General features: G+C 40.7%; 1 protein-coding gene across 3 annotated transcripts in view; it reads left to right on the top strand.

The window, feature by feature from the left end:
• Positions 1–19133, top strand: part of LOC106087778 (titin) — a 64579-nt gene that overhangs the window by 44091 nt on the left and 1355 nt on the right. For 2 of the 3 annotated variants that reach the window (XM_059364654.1, XM_059364615.1), the window contains one exon: positions 13319–18623. In XM_059364654.1, coding sequence (XP_059220637.1) covers positions 13319–18543 — 5225 coding nt within the window. In that variant the 3' untranslated portion in view covers positions 18544–18623. Of the gene's footprint in view, positions 1–4535; positions 4851–13318; positions 18624–19133 lie in introns of all 3 variants that reach the window. The other variant, XM_059364595.1, reaches the window with a different exon arrangement.

The following is a 19133-nucleotide window of genomic DNA, read 5'->3' as shown; positions in this document are numbered from 1 at the left end:
CTATCCGATTTGGGTGAAATTTTGCATGAAGTGGTTTGTTTTGACTTCCAATAACTATGTCAAGTATGGTCTAAGTCGGTTCATAACCTAATATAGCTCCCATATAAACCGATCTCGGATCTTGACTTCTTCAGCCTCTAGAGATGTCAATTCTTATCCAATATGGCTGAAATTTCGTACAACGACGTGCCAAATATCGTTTGAATCGAATCGGTCTTCAACCAGATTTAGCTCCCATATAAACCGAACTTCCGATTTTACATCTTGAGCCCCTTTAGAGCGCAATTCTTATCCGATTTGGTTGAAATTTTGCACAATGATTTCTACTATGGTCTTCAACATCCAAACTAAGTATGGTCTGAATCGGTCCATAACCTGATATAGCTCCAATAGCATAGCAATTATTATGCATTATGCTTCGTTTGCCTATTAGGAGATATCGGGCAAATAACTTGACTAATGTAATCCATGATGGAGGGTATGTGAGATTCGGCCCGCCCGAAATTAAGATACTTTGACTTGTTAGCATCCAAAAAACGGAAACTTACCTATGTAGAAATCGCATATCATGGTCCCGAGCTTTGCCTCAAAACAAAATCTGTTGATAAAACCTATCGTATTTTATAATTTAAAAGTACGTTTATATTGGCCACTTATTCCGGATTTATGGTCTTTTCAAGATTTAAGTGCTAAATCCTTTATTTAATGGCAGCTTTACCCATACACATATAAGTCCGATTTTTTGCTGCATTTATTTTTAAATCCCAAATAAAACGGATTTCATGGCTGAATAATCGATAAAAGTACCAAATAATGCAGCTGCTGCGAGAATTGCAAAATTTGAGCACAATTGGAAGATGTTAACACGTGCTGCTGGGGCCTCAAAGTTTGGAAAATCTCATTTTTTGGGTATTTGGCGACTTTAGGGACTTTGGCGACCCATATCTCTGAAACGGCTAAACTTAATTGCCTGTGTCATACATCAAATGAAAAGCCATTATCATTTTAGCATTTTATATTCAATTAGGAAGAACGTTAGTAGAATTGAATTCGAGATAATGAAGCCAATGTCCCTAAATACGTGGAAGGTAACCCTTGTGCTGATAGTCAGTCTGTCGTTTTTATGTAATTAAGATAAAGATCGGAGTTTGGCATAAAAATGCGCCAATTTTGCATTTAAAACCTTTTCTTAATGCCTCCCCTTATGAAAATACAAAGAGATGATTATAAGTTGATGGCAAGTTTTTTTCAAAAAGTCGAAAAGTCTACTTTTTGCAAATGTCGACTTCCTGATAAGGTCAAAAAGTCGACTTTTACAAAAAAAAGACTTAAAGTCGACTTTTGCCATTTAGATAAAAGTCGAAAAGTCTAGAGTCGACCTTTCGTCCCAGTTTGGAATCCCTATTGGGTACCCACCACCATTGATTCTGCTAAAAATGTATACAAAATAAATTTAGTTGAAGAGCATAATTTTATTCTCATACTTATCTTCTGTCAAACCAGCAAAAATTAAAGCTTCTGCGAATCGAACAAGGATAGATCAAGGACAAGGGATCTTATTAGGCTATAGACTGCTTGGGACCGTATTTGGCACAGTTGATGGAAGTCATAACAGAACACCGCATGCAAAATGTCAGCCAAATCGGACAAAAATTGCGGCTTGTGAGGAGTCATGAAGTCAAATCGCGAGATCGGGGTCTATGGGAGCTATATCAGGTTATATACCGATTCGAATCGTACTTAACACAGTTGCTGGAAGTTTTACAGAACACTATATGCAAAATTTCAGCCAATTTGGATAAAAATTGCAGCTTCCAGGGGCTCAAGAAGTCAAATCGGGAAATCGGTTTATATGGGAGCTATATCAGGTTCTTGACATATTTGAACTGTACTTAACACAGTTTTCGGAAGTCATAACAGAACACTACATGCAAGGTTTCAGCCATATCAGACAAAAATTGGAGCATGTATGGGCTCAAGAAGTCAAATCGGGATATCGGTTTATATGGGAGCTATATCTAAATCTGAGTCGATGTGGCTCATTTGCATTCCCCAACGACCTACATCATTTATTAAGTATCTGTGCAAAATTTCAAGCGCCTAGCTTTATGCGTTCGACAGACGGACGGACGGACATGGCTAGATCGATTCAGAACGTCGAGACGATCAAGAATATATATACTTTATGGGGTCTTAGACGAATATTTCGAGGTGTTACAAACGGAATGACTAGATAAGTGAACCCCCATCCTATGGTGGTGGGTATAAAAAACACTATTCAATCCAAGACATGGCTTGATATATGTTATTCAGATTCTGCTCCATGGAAAACAAAAACGGTAGAGCAGTGATTTGCTGACTTCAAACATGGCCGCGCGGACACAGACAATAATCCACGCTCTGGTCACCTAAAAGATAAGGTCACACTATTAATAAGTGCACAAAATTGTTTTGGAAAACCGAAAAGTTAAGTTGCAGGGGTTAGCTGACATTGTGAAGATATCAAAGGAACACCTTTGTTTTAGATTGCAACAGCATTTGAGTATGAGAAGGCTGTGCTCAAAATGTGTACTGCGTTAGCACTCCAATGAAGAGGTTATTGCTGTAACTGAAGCATATTTTGAGGACAAAGACAAATCGTTCCACAACAAAAGTATTGAAATGTCAGAGAAATGCTGAATCGACTGTATCGTCCTCGACGGAAACTATGTTGATGATACAATTAAATGTTGATCAAAAAGGTATTTTTGTACCCTCCACCATAAGATGGGGGGTATACTATTTTCGTCATTCTGATTGTAACTACTCGAAATATTCGTCTGAGACCCCATAAAGTATATATATTCTTGATCGTCGTGAAATTTTATGTCGATCTAGCCATGTCCGTCCGTCCGTCCGTCTGTCTGTCGAAAGCACGCTAACATCCGAAGGAGTAAAGCTAGCCGCTTGAAATTTTGCACAAATACTTCTCATTCGTATAGGTTAGTTGGGATTGTAAATGGGCCATATCGGTCCATGTTTTGATATAGCTGCCATATAAACCGATCTTGGGTCTTGACTTCTTGAGCCTCTAGAGTGCGCATTTCTTATCCGATTGGGATGAAATTTTGCACGACGTGTTTTGTTATGATATCCAACAACTCTGGCAAGTATGGTTCAAATCGGTCCATAACCTGATATAGCTGCCATATAAACCGATCTTGGGTCTTGACTTCTTGAGCCTCTAGAAGGCGCAATCCTTATCCGATTGGAATGAAATTTTGCACGACGTGTTTCGTTATTATATCCAACAACTGTGCCAAATATGGTTCAAATCGGTCCATAACCTGATATAGCTGCCATATAAACCGATCTTGGGTCTTGACTTCTTGAGCCTCTAGAGGGCGCAATTCTTATCCGATTTGAATGAATTTTGGCACGTAGTATTTTGTTATGATATCCAACAACTGTGCCAAATATGGTTCAAATCGGTTCATAACCTGATATAGCTGTCATATAAACAGATCTGGGGACTTGACTTCTTGAGCTTCTAGAGGGCACAATTCCTATCCGATTTGGCTGAAATTTCGCAAGACGTTTTTTATTGTTACTTTCAACAACTATGTCAAATAAAGTACAAGTCGGTTCATAACCTGATATAGCTGCCATATAAACCGATCTGGGATCTTGACTTCTTGAGCATCTAGAGGTCGCAATTATTATCCGATTTGCCTGAAATTTTGTACGACGGATTTTTTCATGACCAACAACAAACGTGTTTATTATGGTCTGAATCGGTCCATAGCCTGATACAGCTCCCATATAAATCGATCTCTCTATTTTACTTTTTGAGCTCACAAAGAGCGCAATTCTTATTCGAATTGGCTGACATTTTACACAGGTTTCCAACATATAATTTAATTGTGGTCCAAACCGGACCATATCTCTCTAATAGCAGAGCAAATCTTTTCTTATATCCTGTTTTGCCTAAGAAGAGATGCCGGGAAAGAACTCGACAAATGCGATCCATGGTGGAGGGTATATAAGATTCGGCCCGGCCGAACTTAGCACGCTTTTACTTGTTTATTATCCTACGGACTTTTCAACCTATGTGTTACGTTGTTTTTGAACGAGCGTCAGTACAGTCAAAGTCTTTTGACTGTACTATTGCTACAACATTGAGTTTAAACTATCGCCACGAGTGCTGCCGAATTTTTCTTTGATTGAGATATATGTGATGGAAATCTTACAAAGTATTTTCTCTTAGCTGATATCGGTTATAAGAAGCAAAGATAAAAAAAAAAAACAAAACAAAAAAATCGATGACACAGTACACACACCGTAGGAATTTATTTTACCAATGCATAGAGTACATTATATTTCGTAGCTAATTTATATAATAAATCATATAGAATTACTATTCAAAATTGTCAAATATATGAACCGTACCATCCGAATGTCAATTAAGGTTTCTTCATCGTTATTATTTCTGTTTCTTACCACTATCTATGCTTTGATCGCTAAATTTACCAAATCGAACTGAACCATTACCGTAGTGAGTAGCTTCATAACTAACGTCGAAGAATCTGTGCCACAAGGCGAGGACTATGCTACGGACGAACGAAATGCCATGAGAACTCGTCGCATTGAGCACAAATTCGAAAAGATCTCATCGATGGTTGAGGACTTAGACATAGAAGCAGACAAATTTGACGAGCAATTTGGATCTGTTGTTGCAGAGGACGAAATTAGTAACTTGCAAGGCGAATTTTCTAAATTAAGCTGGGATGATAGTCTATCTCCCACAACCAATACATTGGCTGACGTTGGTCAAAGCACGCCAGACTGCGATTCTCTAGACTTTGTAGCAGGTATTCCCTATTCCATTCAAACATCAGCTAATCACATTTTGCTGTTCACACACCAACACATTCATCTGTATTGTAAACAACTACTGCGATGTTTTTATTTGTCGTTACTATCTTCAGTTTTCAAAAGGACCTTTTTAAACATTTTAATAAGTTTATGTACATTCGCCAACGAAATACCGCTTTTGATTCCTGGATTGGGTTTTAACTATCGTTCCGGGCATTACAAATGCCGTAAATTTTCATATTTTACAGTTAATTCAATTCTTTTTATAAAAGTCGGTGGTGTGCCATGTGAAAATGTATCTGCGCATTTGGCATTCCATGCGGAACAGAGAAGACATTTTGCAGTTAAAATTGAATTGATGGCATGCCTGTATTTATCGTAATATGTACCTATGACGCATGCATACACAAACATTACCATTCACACATACACTGAAAACAAGTTTGTCCTTATAAATGTAACAGAATGTATCGATGTCCAATATTACAACTTTTAAGAAAAAATTTGTGTGGTGCAAGCTTTTTACTTCATATAAGAGCATTTTTTTTTTCTTAAATTGCAATCTTAACTTTTCTTTCTATTGGGAAAGACATTTTTATAGTAGGTCAATATATTGCAGTTGTTTCTTAGAAAAAGAAACAGGAAAGCAAGCCGTTGATGACGTTTTCGTATAGTTGTCGCGAAAATAATGCTTAATATTTGAAGCAACATTGTGAACGATCATGCCACCAAGGAATATATAGATGACAGTATCCCTCATATATTCATTAACGACAATATTCCAAAATATTCTGCTTGCTTGTCTTCAATGACAAAATAGAGGAAAGGATCCAATAATTGTCATTGAAGAATTCATTTATTATAAAAAATATATTTATAACTAAGATAGAATATTTTATTAAATAAATTGTTTAATTTTTGTTGTCGCTTTGTTCAGGGGGAATTTTGTTAATGGCTGGTGTTAGTTTTTCGCATTAATAAATGCAGTTTTTGCACACATATCCAACGCCTCGCTTTGACGTCTTCTAATAAAACAACACAAACATATATGAACATTTACCTACGCGTAGGGAATCTTGTTGGATCTGTTGAGTAGAGCGGACGTTTTGCTATTTTACTCCGCAAGAATTTTCCTACTATTCGTAATAGGTCATTATTTTTGGAAGAAAAATTTAAGTCAATCAAGGATAGCTGCAATAGATGATCCATGACCATTAGGCGGTTGATGATCTGCGTCCGTTTCCAGAGGAGCGGCAGATCTAGAGCCCGGGAGTAGACTTAGAATGGACTCCAAAGACCCAACAGCTGCCGTGATGGTATCAGGCTGTAGCATGTTGTCTGTTACTGAAACCTCGATTGGTGGAGCGGCTGCTCCAGGCTCCACTAGCCGACAGACGACTGGTCAGCATGGGCTTTTGACGAAGACACCTGGTTCTAGTTTGCCTAGGCCATCGGCCTTTCCCGGCAAACCAACACGCTCTTTAAGGGGTTGGAATAATAGAAGACGCATCGCTCTCAGGTTTATTAAGAGGCTTGGTGCGAATGATCGTAAGACTCTCACTAATAGGGAGAGAGATTCCCTAAATTGACTCGATAATTCGCTGCACAGTCTACCCCGCTGCACAGGCTACGCAGTCAACCAAAAGGCTGCGATCACCTGGAGGGCATACCATGCATAAAAGAACTAGGACGTACAACAGTAAGATGGGTCCAAGAACCTTTGCTTATGTGGCTACGGACAGTTTGGTTATGGCAGTTGTCGACAAAGGAGAAGAACAGGGCTGCATACCTAAGAATAATTGGAGTGGCATAGTAAATGGACTGTCATCAGTATTCTCCGATGTCCTCGCGGAATTTCCTGGGTCTCCTCCAGTTTGTGACGATGCAGGCTGGTATAGGGGCCAATACAGTCTAATTGCCTTTGGGGATCAACGCTCAATTGAAGTGTATCGTTGTGCACTAAAAAAAAGTTTGGGGGAGATATTCCTTCTCAACCAATGGTGCATGCTTGCATACCAAGGATTCCCTCAGATCTTGAATTGATACTTGGAAGACTAAGGGAATGTAATTCCAATCTTTCAACCACCGACTGGAAGATTGATAAATTGGATGAGGCTGATGGTGACCGGATACATGCAGTATTCGTACCAAACTCGGGCTGCCTTGCAGATCTCAATAAATCTGATGGGGTTGCATCCTACGGATTCAACAATTTGAAACTGAAGTTCTATAGAAGCGGTGGGGTTGGGGAATCAGGAGACGACTTGTCAGTTGTTGCTGAGCACTTGCCTGAGGAACTATCGACCACATCGCTAAAGTCTGGCTGATTGCAGAAGACTGAAAATACCACTGCCACAATTGAGACAGGAGGGGATGGCATCGAAACGGGACCCGGCAAGCCCTGTGTGGGCTGGTGTCCAGATCTCTGGAGATCGCCTGTCGCAGCAACAGCATGCATATAGTAAAGGCAATTTTAATGAAACAGCCCTTCACGACCTAGTCGGCTATATAGAGGGATCTCTTGCTGTAAAACCGACGTCAATCATGAAGGAGATGGAGTTGGACCGCAAAAAAGTTTATTAATAACTTACTTACTAAATGATGCATTATGGCAGGCTTGGGGTCTGTGGATCTAAAAAGAGGGGTCAGCAGAGGAACCCCTCAAGGAGATGTACTGTCTCCTCTACTTTGGAATATAGCCATTAACAATATATTATTGTCACTGGAAGTAAAATATGTAAAAAAGGTCGCGTATGCTGATGACGTAGCAATTGCGGTTAGGGGAAAGTTTCCCAGCACTCTAAGGTATATACTTCAGGAAGCTCTACGTGCAACAGCAAAGTGGACTGTCGAAAGTGGTCTTGGTGTAAATCCGTGCAAGACAGAAGTAGTTCTTTTCAGCAGGAGATACAAGTTGGCTACAGTGGAACCTGTCTCGTTGGGTGGAGAGAATGTTCCATATACAGAAAGCGCAAAATACCTAGGTGTTTTGCTGGACAGAAAATTAAACTTCAAATCCAACATTTTGGAAAGGTCAAGAAAGGCAACTCTTGGCCTATACACCTGCAAGAGAGCCATCGGCACAAGTTGGGGGTTCAGACAGCGTGTCATGCACTGAGTATTTACTGCCGTTGTCAGACCTATAATGCTATATGGTGTTGTGGTCTGGTGGACGGCGCTTCGAAAGTCCACCTACTGCTCAATACTTAACCGGACCCAAAGGATGGCTTGTTTGTGCATCACAGTCGCACTGAGGACGACAGCATCTGATGCAATGAATTTAATGCTACATCTTATGCCTCTGGATATTGTGGCTACCCAAATTCCAGCGACCACTGCCGTGAGGTTAAGGGAGCTTTCTCATAGGTCATGTGACGGCTACGGACACACTGTGTTATTCTTGATACAATATCCGATTACACCCTACCTGTGTCGGTTTTTGATAAAAAGTACTGTACCACTATTTCTGATAGAACCGATTGGAACTACGATATCTCTGGTAACAGAAGTTACATAGACTTCTATAAGGATGGGGCGTACTCTAAAGATCTAGATCTGGTCATATTGAAAAGGTTAGCCGACCACTGCAGTGTGTATCAAACGAAGATGCTTACAATTAAGGAAGTGGTGGTATGGCTTAGATATAATGTCATTAAGACGGTTGGCATAAATATCTTCTCAAGCAACCATTAAATCCCTGGAGAACGTATTTCTGAACACGAAATCCGGCCTCGACTGCCGCAGATCTTTCAACGAGATGGCTGAACAGTTCAAAATTCACCTGCTCTGGGTGCCGGGCCACAGAGATATCCTAGAGAATTGTAAAGCGGATGAGCTTGCGTGACTAGGAACTACCCTACACATTCCAGGGATACTGGAATCGGTGGGTATGCCCCTAGCGACATGTAAGATAAGTTTTCAGTACCAGGCCCGAAGGACAACGAATGATAGATGGTCACAAAGAGGGGGCTTGCTGTCATTGGCTAGAACAGTGCTTTGCTTTGCTGTCATTAGCTAGAACAGACGTCTCAGTCATTGTGTCCGTCATAACAGGTCACTGTCTAATCGGAAACATGCTGACAGACTAAAGGTTGCCAGCAACGACTTTGGCAGAAGCTGTGAGGACATCAAAGAAGAAGAGACTATGGAACACCTTCTCTGTGTGTGTCCCGCACTAGCAGTCAGAAGGAGTTCCACTTTAGGTTCTCATTTCTTTGAGAACCTGTCTGGATTAGCGGATGTGAACGTTCGCAAGTTATTGGGCTTTTAAAAGCGATTTAGATGGTTCAGCGGTTGGAACTAGAAGGCATCTTCCTTCTTCTGTTCCTGTGGTATCACAATGGACGAAAACGTCTAAGTGAGTCTGATGGCAGGCTGCCACTTAAACCTAACCTAACCTACCTACGCGTAAAATTAAAAGCATACCTACCAAAAATTTCATTTAAAATATTTCCATATGTCTTTGCAATTTTGCCATCGACCTTGTTTTCTATTACAATGGCTCTCTCCAAAATTCGAGCAATATTTATGGGGCTGCTAAATAGAATTGTTCGTATTTTTAGATTTTTTTTTAAATGTGGTATTTAATGGTTGTTTTCTAAATACTTACTATCCCCATACACTTATCTGAACATAACTTCAGTTTCTTGAGGTCCTCATTTGATTTAATGCAAACTAGGATCGGATGTTCATTTCATTTATTATTCGCTTTCGCCTTATAAAAATAATATAACAAAAGTTCTGTTCTCGTCAGACATTGAAACTCAAATGACTTGTTCGCTTTCTATTTATAACATTTTTCTTTGTTTTAATATTTTGTACAGTTAGATTTCTTTTACCTTGATATACAGAACAAAGATGTTTTCTACGGAGTAAAGTGTTTTTCAATGAGAGAGAGAGAGAGAGAGAGAGAGAGAGAGAGAGAGAAAGAAAATTTATATTTTTTTGCGTTTTATGGTGAAGATTATTTTTATTTCATAATTCTCAGTTTATCTCTCTTACGAGACGAACTTAATGATCGAAGATTATTTTGCAATAGAAAAGTACCCAGCAGGCCGCAACGTCTTAAAAGAAGGGTGTATGACCATGTTAAATCGTTGAAGACATATAGCCGACAGCCCATACAAATCATTGAGGCATTTACATATAGTTGTCTCGAAAATCATTATGTCTCATGGCAATTCAAGTCACAGGTCTGTTACGATGTCCTTTAGTGATCGTCCATTTTCGAAGAAGCAAATAAGAAAAAATGTAAATTCAACCGATTGCCACAAAAATTGGCATATATAATTCTGTGATAGCTGTTTAAATTTTTGTTTAAAAATCAGTTCGGATTAATATCAACATTCTATGTATATACATATAAACATACATCCTTCTATTTGCCCTTTAGAGCCATATTTATTACAATTTGAACATATTTGCCTCAAATTTGAAACGGATTGTTTTTTAACCCATCTGAAAACCTTCGCCGACGTCCATCAAAATTTATTCAGAATACTACCGCATGTAATCTTTTAGCGGCAAAGTAAGTAAGGCGAAATCGCTATCACTGTAGCTATTCTATTTTAAACAGATATAAAAACAAAAACCAATGACTAGCCATAAATGTGGTCGTGGGAGTCAAAATACAAAAAAGTGGCCTATCAAGTAGTGCCATTTGCACTGTTAAATATTGGATTTTTCAATAAAAGAGGTACAAACGTGTTTTTTTTTAACAAAAAAAAAAAAGGTTGAAGATATCAATGAAATTCTTTATTTCTGTGAAAGTACGTTCGATGCCATTATGTATAAAACTAGAATTCTTTTGCATGGCCACCACGGGGACGCTTGCAGAAGTCCAGACGCTGATCCCAATTTTCGACGGCTTTAAGCATAAATCGGCTGATACTGCCGCAATGAAGCGTTCGATATTCGTGCGAAGTTCATCATTCGTCGCTGGCTTGTTAGCATAGACCATAGACTTGAAGTAGCATCAGAGGAAATAGTCTTACGGCGTCAAATTGCACGACTGAGGCGGCCCATCGACTGGACCATTTCGTGAGATAACACGTTTTCCAAACTTTGTTTCCAATAAATTGATTGTGACATTGGCTGTGTGGCTTGTGGCGCCGTCCTGTTGGAACCACATGTCTTCCGAGTCCATATCATCCAATTGGGAGCTATTCCTATCCACAATAGTTCCGGTCTTGATCTTAACTAAAAAATTACGGCCCAATGACGCCACCAGCCCATAAACCACACCAAACCGTAATTTTTTGGAGCTGCAATGAGTTTTTTCCATTTTATTTATCACAGCTGAGTCACACTCATCTAGTAATTTTAAGTTAATAATTAACAAGACTTAACTGTCACTTAAAATCTAGCATTTTATAATTGTTGAGACGCAATTCAGAAATTACACTCTATTATAATTATGTGTGTTTAAGGGGAATAAATCCATAGGAGTTGTCTTTTGAAGCCTTCTAGCAGAGTTCACGTATATCCTCAGTTTTTTGGCGTGGCTCTGTGCGGCGCAGGAGATCTCTTCCACTATTGTTTTCACTTTTAAGTCTCTGTGAAGATCGGCATTTCTAATATACCACGGTGCATTGACAATCGTGCGCAGGATTTTATTTTGTGTTTTTTCTACATTGGTCTTTGAAGCACAGCCCCAAAGCTGAATTCCATACTCCCATATGGGCTTGATCATTTGGTTGTATATCAGGAGTTTGTTCTTTATTGATACTCTCTGATACTCGACTAGCAGCCAATACAGTTTGCTATATTTCAATTTTATTTCTTGGTATTTCTTTTTTACATATTCCTTCCACCTGATTTTGGTATCAAGGGTCATTCCAAGATATTTGGCTGTGTTTGCATAAGGCATTTTTACATTGTTTAAACAATGTCAAATAATGACTCGTGGATTCCGTGTGAATTGCTTTCTGACCAATATCGCATATTTTGAATATTGACGAAGCCATTCGCCAGAAATGAGCCCTCTCAACGTTGAGGCCACTGACTCCGAATTTCGGTAGCAGATTTTAATAATTTCGACTCGTTGTTGGCTCGTATATCTTTCGATCATAAAATGGCAATTCTTACTGAGAGAAATGTCAAAGGAGCGGCAAAAATATGATGTCATTTGCTGTCCCTATCGCTCTACTTTTGAAGCGTCCCCGTTGAAAACCCCTGTGCGTCAGATTTTTTTGCACACTTGTGTTGGGAACATTTATTCTGTATCATTTATTTTACAAAGCTCAAGAAGACTTATGCAAAGACTAGCCGGCAATAAAAGTCTTTTTCCCAACTTATTTTCGTTGCCGTCACCATAAAACATGAAAGACGACCACCTTATTTGCGCAATCTTATTACCTTATTTCAAAGGAATTTTCCATTCCTTTGCAGCGATGCATAACACATTCCCTAAATCGGATTATGTCGAGTCTAAATCAAAATATTTATCGATTCGTTCATGGGTTGGAATATATTTTTGCCATGCCTAGAAAATGTCGGAAGTTTTAGAAAAGTTGGAAGCATTTTGTGCCGCTCAGACAACAGATAAAAAGTTGCGGACCTGTTTACATTTATTTCGACCTTTGGACCACTGTGCGACGTCCAATACTTAGGTAACAGTGTTTTATTTCGAATCTAAAAAAAAAAATGATTTCATACAATGAATGCTACAATTAAAGAAATGTCCATCATTGGTTCACAATTAATTTAGAGCACGTGAATTTAAGAGCAAAAGTGCTATGGGCCACCCATTCAACTTTCTGTTAGTGCAAATCGAAACGTTAACAAATCAAAGCAAAACGCAAAATAAGTATGACGAACACAGTCAGTATCTGTTACTGTATGGAAGAAAAAAATAATTTCACACTTATGATTTTAACTTAAAACATATAGAATTTATATCGAAAAAAAAACTAAGTTGATGATACCCAATCTCATGGCGGCCTTTGCAACTTTTATTCGAAAGTGACAGTTTCAACGACCATTGAGCTGTCACTGTGTATAGAAATGTTGTAGTTATGAGTCCAGCATCAATGGCAAACCCAAAGCGACTTTTTCATACAATTGAAATTGGAGGGCATTGTAGGATTGGTACAGAACGCATTATTTTGATTTCTCCCAATACCGTATAACATGCAGCGCCATATATAATATATACTATTTAAACTGCATTTCATACTTACACATGAACACATTCTCGTATGTACATATGTTGATTGCTCTCGCTGTGTTGGTATTTGTGCTTGAGGTATTGTTTGTTCTTTTTTTGTTTAGTTTTGATTGCATCCTTCCTTTTTTACACACATGTATAGCCGATGTAAATGCTGTCGTTTTTGCTATCGATATGATTTAATATAATTTCCTTCCTATACTTCTTCTTCTTGATCTCTTCAACTTCTTGTTTCACTTCACTACGACACTTTTTACGATGCTTTTCTTTTGTTCTCACAATCATTATTTTTTATAGAAACAGGTGGTGGTTTCTTGAAATCGACAGAAATCACACCCGTCCCACAACCGCCTTCGGCCCCAGTCACAGCCACAACAGAACCTACCGAGAGCACCCCCATAGAAACACCTTCAACTACAATGACATTTAAGGCAGATGCTGAAGCTGCTCCGAAGCCAAAGCCGCGCTGTGTTAAGGCGCCGTCGCCAGATATTGAAAGGGCTGAGCAGGACGAACGCGAAGTGAATAAAGCTATAGATGATTTAGTGTCTGTCCCAGTTCCAAAACCCCGATCCCAAATGAAACCTTCCGATTCTTATAGGAATCTTGTTGCCCTAGATGAAGCGTGTCCACCAGCGAAAGCCCTTCAGGAATTACATCAAACTGATAGTGTAAATGAGTGCATTGAGGAGTCATCGCATACCGAGGAAACCTCTGTTGACATCTCAGTTAGATCACAAAATATTGACAATGCAACAACAGCAACAACTACTGGTGCGACAACAACATCTGATGATCCGCAGACTGAATCACTAGATCCGCCGAGCGAGTTGCCCATCGATGGAGGAAATGCTGTCATTGGTGGGGGTGAACGCAAGACTAGTTTTTACATAGGGGAATCTAGCAATAATATTATCGTCAAAACAACTCCCACAAAGCTTAGTGTCGGCGATGATGATGAAGACGACAATGATAACTGTATTGATGATTCCGAGGGTCCTCTGCCTCATAAAATATCTGAACTTATTGCTGCTACTGATATTTCCCTAATGAAAGAGTTTTCGGTCGATTCCGAAGAAGACAATGACGTATTTAAGGAGTATGTCACAATTAAACCTACAGAAGAGCAAGGTGGAACTAGAATTCGGCGTCAAAGTTCAGAGACGCGCAACGATCTCTTGGAGGAAGATGTAGTAGCCAAGGAAGCTGTGGAAGAGGGCATCAAGGAATTTGAAGAGGATAACGCCAAGGAAACAAAAGGCTCGCCAGCACAGAATGCAACGATGGACAGTAATGGCGGTATGGATCAAGTTGATATTATATCAGCTGGTACTTCAGTGTCTCTAGAAAATGCAAAAGCTACAGAAAAGAACAAGTTCGAATTAGAAGAAGTAGCTGTCAAAAGACCAACTGAGTTGGATATATCTTTAGAGAAAAGTGAATGGGAGACGACTGAAAAGGAAATTCCTCCAACTGGAAAGAGTATACTTAAATACTCCCCCCAACAACAGGCACCAATTGCCTTAACCAAAGAAGAGGTCACTCAAGAGCTGGTAACCAAAACCCTCGACGAAGTGCAGGAGTCCCTGGAAGCAGCTAAAAACGAACTTAAATCTGTGCTCAACGATGGAAATTCAATAAAAGAGTCTCCTTCAGAGTTCGAATTTCGTTCATTTTCCCAAACTCTGTCGAGCAGTGCTGCATCCAATGTCCTTGAGAGGGACTTAAAAACGGGAAAAATCGTCGAAGAATGTATAGAACTGGTGGAAGCTCATGATATTTCATCCTTCATAGGCATACCGGAAGCGTTGCAGCCGCAACTAAACCCAATTGAGGGACTCTTCGACAGTAGTGTTCCAGAGAGTCTGGACCGAGCAGCAGCCATGATCCATTACGCCCACCATGAGTTAGAAAATGTTAAATCAGATATTGATAGAGACGATCGGGCTTCTTTGGGATTTATATCAACGGGAACCGACGAATGTCCCGAAGAGAATGCACCTAAGCAAGAACAGGCTTCCTTGGGTTTTGTTTCCAACGAGACAGTCGAAGAATTTAGCTCCATGGAAGATTACTTTCAGGAAACGCTGGCAAAAGCCGACACTATGCGAAATAAAGTGGAAGCTGACAAAGAAACGGCTGCGCAAGAAATTGTCTCTTTTCCAGAAATATCATCGGAATGTACTATAAAACCGTTTGATGACGTAATACATCGGGTCAAACCGAACACTAGTGATGTTGCGACCAATCGTTGGTCTGTGCCCGAGATCGATCAGTCGAGCTCCAGTGAAAGCTATTATAAAAGCCTGGAGAAAAGCGAAAGTCGTCCTCTGTCTACCGACGTTGACAATTTAACCACCCAGGGTACGTCGGAGTACAAAACTGCGGCAGAAGGTTCATCTACTTATCGCGAGACCACAGAATATATGAGTGCTGCAAGCACTTTAGACAGCTTGTCAGGCAAAACCATTAGCTCCCACGACAGCATGCGCAGTTTCGATTCGCATTCGGAGACATCTGCTAATTTGATAAGCATGGACAGTTCAGAGCTGACAGAGACCTTGGTCGCATCGTCCACAGATGATGTAGACGACCACCTGCGTGACTTGCTCGACGAGGACGACAGCGAAGAAAGTCTCGACCTGGAGGCGGCTGATTACGCTGTTACTGAAAGCAAAACAAATCAGCAATCCATGATGAAACGATCCCAAGAAATGATATTCAAGCCCAAATCGGAAGATACAATGACAGGTGTTTCCAATAATGAAGAAAGGTCGAAAGAAGGGCGCATTGAGAGCATACAAATTGAGGAATACGCAAAACCGAAAGAGGCCGAAAGAACTTGGGGGTTGACCTACCCAATGGAGGATGCCAAGTCTGAAGACATTAAAGAAACAGATGACATTCTACTGTACCATGGGGATGTCCGGCGGTCTATTGACGAGTCTAAATATGCTTCCAGTTTGGATGATGGCAGTGTACTTTCTGTCAGCATGTCCAGTGCTTCAAACATTGACACTGTTGTTGAAAACTTTGAAGACATAGCAGGATCCTTCGGAGCGTCTTCTTTAGCTGGTATCGAGGGTTTTGGTGCTTCTTCTTTGCCAGAGGAGACTACGTTCGTGTTGGACATGGATGGCAGTAGAGACCAGTCGCCACAAGAAACGAGTTCTATGTCACCGGCAGATGAACTGAATTTGAAACGCGGTCACAAGCGCACTGAAAGCACAGATGTATCTACTAATGAGGAGAAAAAGTTGCCCGAAAAGGAAGGCGTGGCTGTGGTAGGCGAGGGCAAGGAATCCGGCAGTGAATCTGATACGGATCCTTATGAAACGGAATACGCTCGACAGTTTCGCTCACCGACGGATCGAAAGTCGAAAAAAAAGAAGCAAGCCGCGGCGGAAATGGACCACAGTTTTGAAACAGAAAAGAGACCATTCACACCATCTCAGTTGGTGGCAGAAGTTATTGTTGAAGACGTTGCAACGGAGGAGCTCGAGGCTGAGGCCGCCATGGTTGAAGATCGGCGACCTTCTCAAAATATGTTGGACTACTCGAATATTCCAGACATCACAGTTACGGAAGACGTCCAACAAAAATCTCCAATTTTAGAAGAAGAAACGGATACATTTGAAGAGAAAATCCTTTACAAAGTTAAAACTCAGGAAGAATTACACAAGGTGACGGACGACAAGCCCATCTATCAAGAGCCCAAATCTGATGCCAAGGAAGACAGTTTCCAGAAGTTAGTTCAAGAACAGTATAAACAAAAATTAGCCGAATTAAAACAAGCCGAAATTGGAGACTCGGACTACGATGAACACAAAGCTCCGGATTCACCGGATTCCTTCGAAATGGTAGACCAGCCCGATATTTCTGACGACTTTGTTATCATCGAGGAAGTAGCTAAGGAGGCTAATGAAGATGATCTCGGCGGCAAGAGTATACGTATTCAACCCACAAAGTACGAATCGAAGCATGATGAAGAAGTTGAAAAAATGATTATTAAATCTGCCCCAGCCGATCCAATGTTAGGTTCCCAAATCTTCCGGGACGATTTGAATTTCGAGTTTGAAGAAAGTCCTCCTACTGCCAGCAGTGGAGGTACCGGAAGTGAAACACACGAGGAAAGTGATTCGGGCTCCGACTTGGCCGCAACTAACAAACGTTGGGTCGAAATGCAATTGACCGATAATCAACTACGCTACCCCTACGAGCTGACGGGTGGCGTTTTGGAAGACATTAAAGAGGAAGATGGTGAATTCGAAGTAGGAAGTAGTCGCATAAGTAGTTTCAAGGACTCTTTTTCAAGCACGCCCGAATATGATGCAATGGCTGCCCGTCGCTATTACAATCGTGGAGAGCACGACGATGTCTCCATGAGCAGTCTGCAGGAGTTTGAGTCGCTGGAGCAAGCCATTTCTTTGGAAAATCGCAATCGCACACATCAAGGCTCTACAGATTCCAGCAATGGCAGCTTCCAAAGACGATATCTGGTAAGACATAGCGGCAGCGGAGCTGGGCCTGGAGACGATATATCAGTTTCCAGCCTAAAGGAATTTGAGGGGCTGGAGAATGCATGCATCGAAGCCCATCTAATTGAGATCAAGGCCAAAGAAGAAGCAGCTCTGTTGTCACGTTCAGACGAGTCCAATAAGTCAAATGGCAGCGATCGTGAACCATCGGCTGACTCCAGCAATGTCGTTGTCTCCAAGGTGACCAGAACCGTTACGCACACTGAAGTACTGACAGGCTCCCAATCGCCAGACATTGAGACCCTATTGAAACAAAAGCTTCAGGAATGTGAACGAGTTCAAACTGCATCCAGAATTCCTCATGTTCTTGATGCCCAATTCAAAACTGACTCAGACAAGGGAAGTATTGACAGCTTGGAGATGAACAAAAGTCTCGATTTGGCATCTAGCAGTGCCGACGAGAGTTTCGATATATCTAAGGATGCTACAAAGTCCGATATAGATTCGCTAGAAGTAGACAAGCCCCACACTACCCGCGAAGATAGCTTTGAATCTACGGATATGCAACAAATGGACGATCTCATATCCAAGTTCGGCGTCACAATTGGAGATGGCCTAACAACCACCACCACCACAACCACAACCAGCACTGATGCCGATGGGCAGGAGCACACCACCGTGACAAAACGAGTCGTCACCACAACCACTTTAACAGCCAGCGGGCCAAGTTCGACCTCACTAGATCTGCAGCTGCCTCAGGCTCTGCCTAAAGATATTTCCGCCGATTCGTTAAACCAGATCAGCATCATGGACCATACCACAACGAGCTCAGCCGGCACTACAGCTACATACCAGACAAGTGCAGGCAATTCCCAAATGTCCGGCAGCGTCACAAGTTGTGCATCCAGCACTCTAATGGAGGACTCCACAACCAGTATCACAACATCAGGCCTCACAACTATACATTACTCGCCAGAGCAACACATATCCGTTCACAAAGAGGCCGATGCAATAACGCCCAAAACAGACGAACTCAAACGCTAAAGATTTTAAATGAGCGCAGGATTGATTATTTGATTCCAAATAATTTGTTTTAGTTTTTATACTTTGATAAACACTATTAGGTAAGATGGTTATCCTTATTTACATTTACATTTACCTACTTATGTATGCATTCGCTTAAAATATTTGCTAGTCCATCCCATCGTCCCTTTCGTTGTGCATTTGCAAATCCATTTTCAATTTCGAAAATCAATAACCATTTCCCCCGAAGCTTGTTGGTGTATTTGCTATAAATAACAAAAACCACTTACAATGAATTCTACAATCAGTCAGTGTTGTATTGTATGCAACAACGCCACAAAATCTTCTGGCGCATTCAACTTCAACAACAACAAAACATTGCAAAGCATTAGAACTCCCCTGCTCGAAATGTATTAGCTGTTTGTGGGTGTTAGGCCATTTGGCATACTCTGTCAAACGAAGAGGTTCCAATTTCTATTCACAATCGCATCATCAACAACAAACAAATCTAAAGCAATTACTGGGTCACAGGGCTCTAAGGGAAACATTCGATTTTGTTACTTAGAATTCGGACAATTTGAAGCGCGATGACGCAACTCTAGCCACATCGT

This window comes from Stomoxys calcitrans, chromosome 1, assembly GCF_963082655.1.
Source record: "Stomoxys calcitrans chromosome 1, idStoCalc2.1, whole genome shotgun sequence".
NCBI lineage: Eukaryota > Metazoa > Arthropoda > Insecta > Diptera > Muscidae > Stomoxys > Stomoxys calcitrans.
This window is presented reverse-complemented; position numbering and strand designations above follow the sequence as displayed.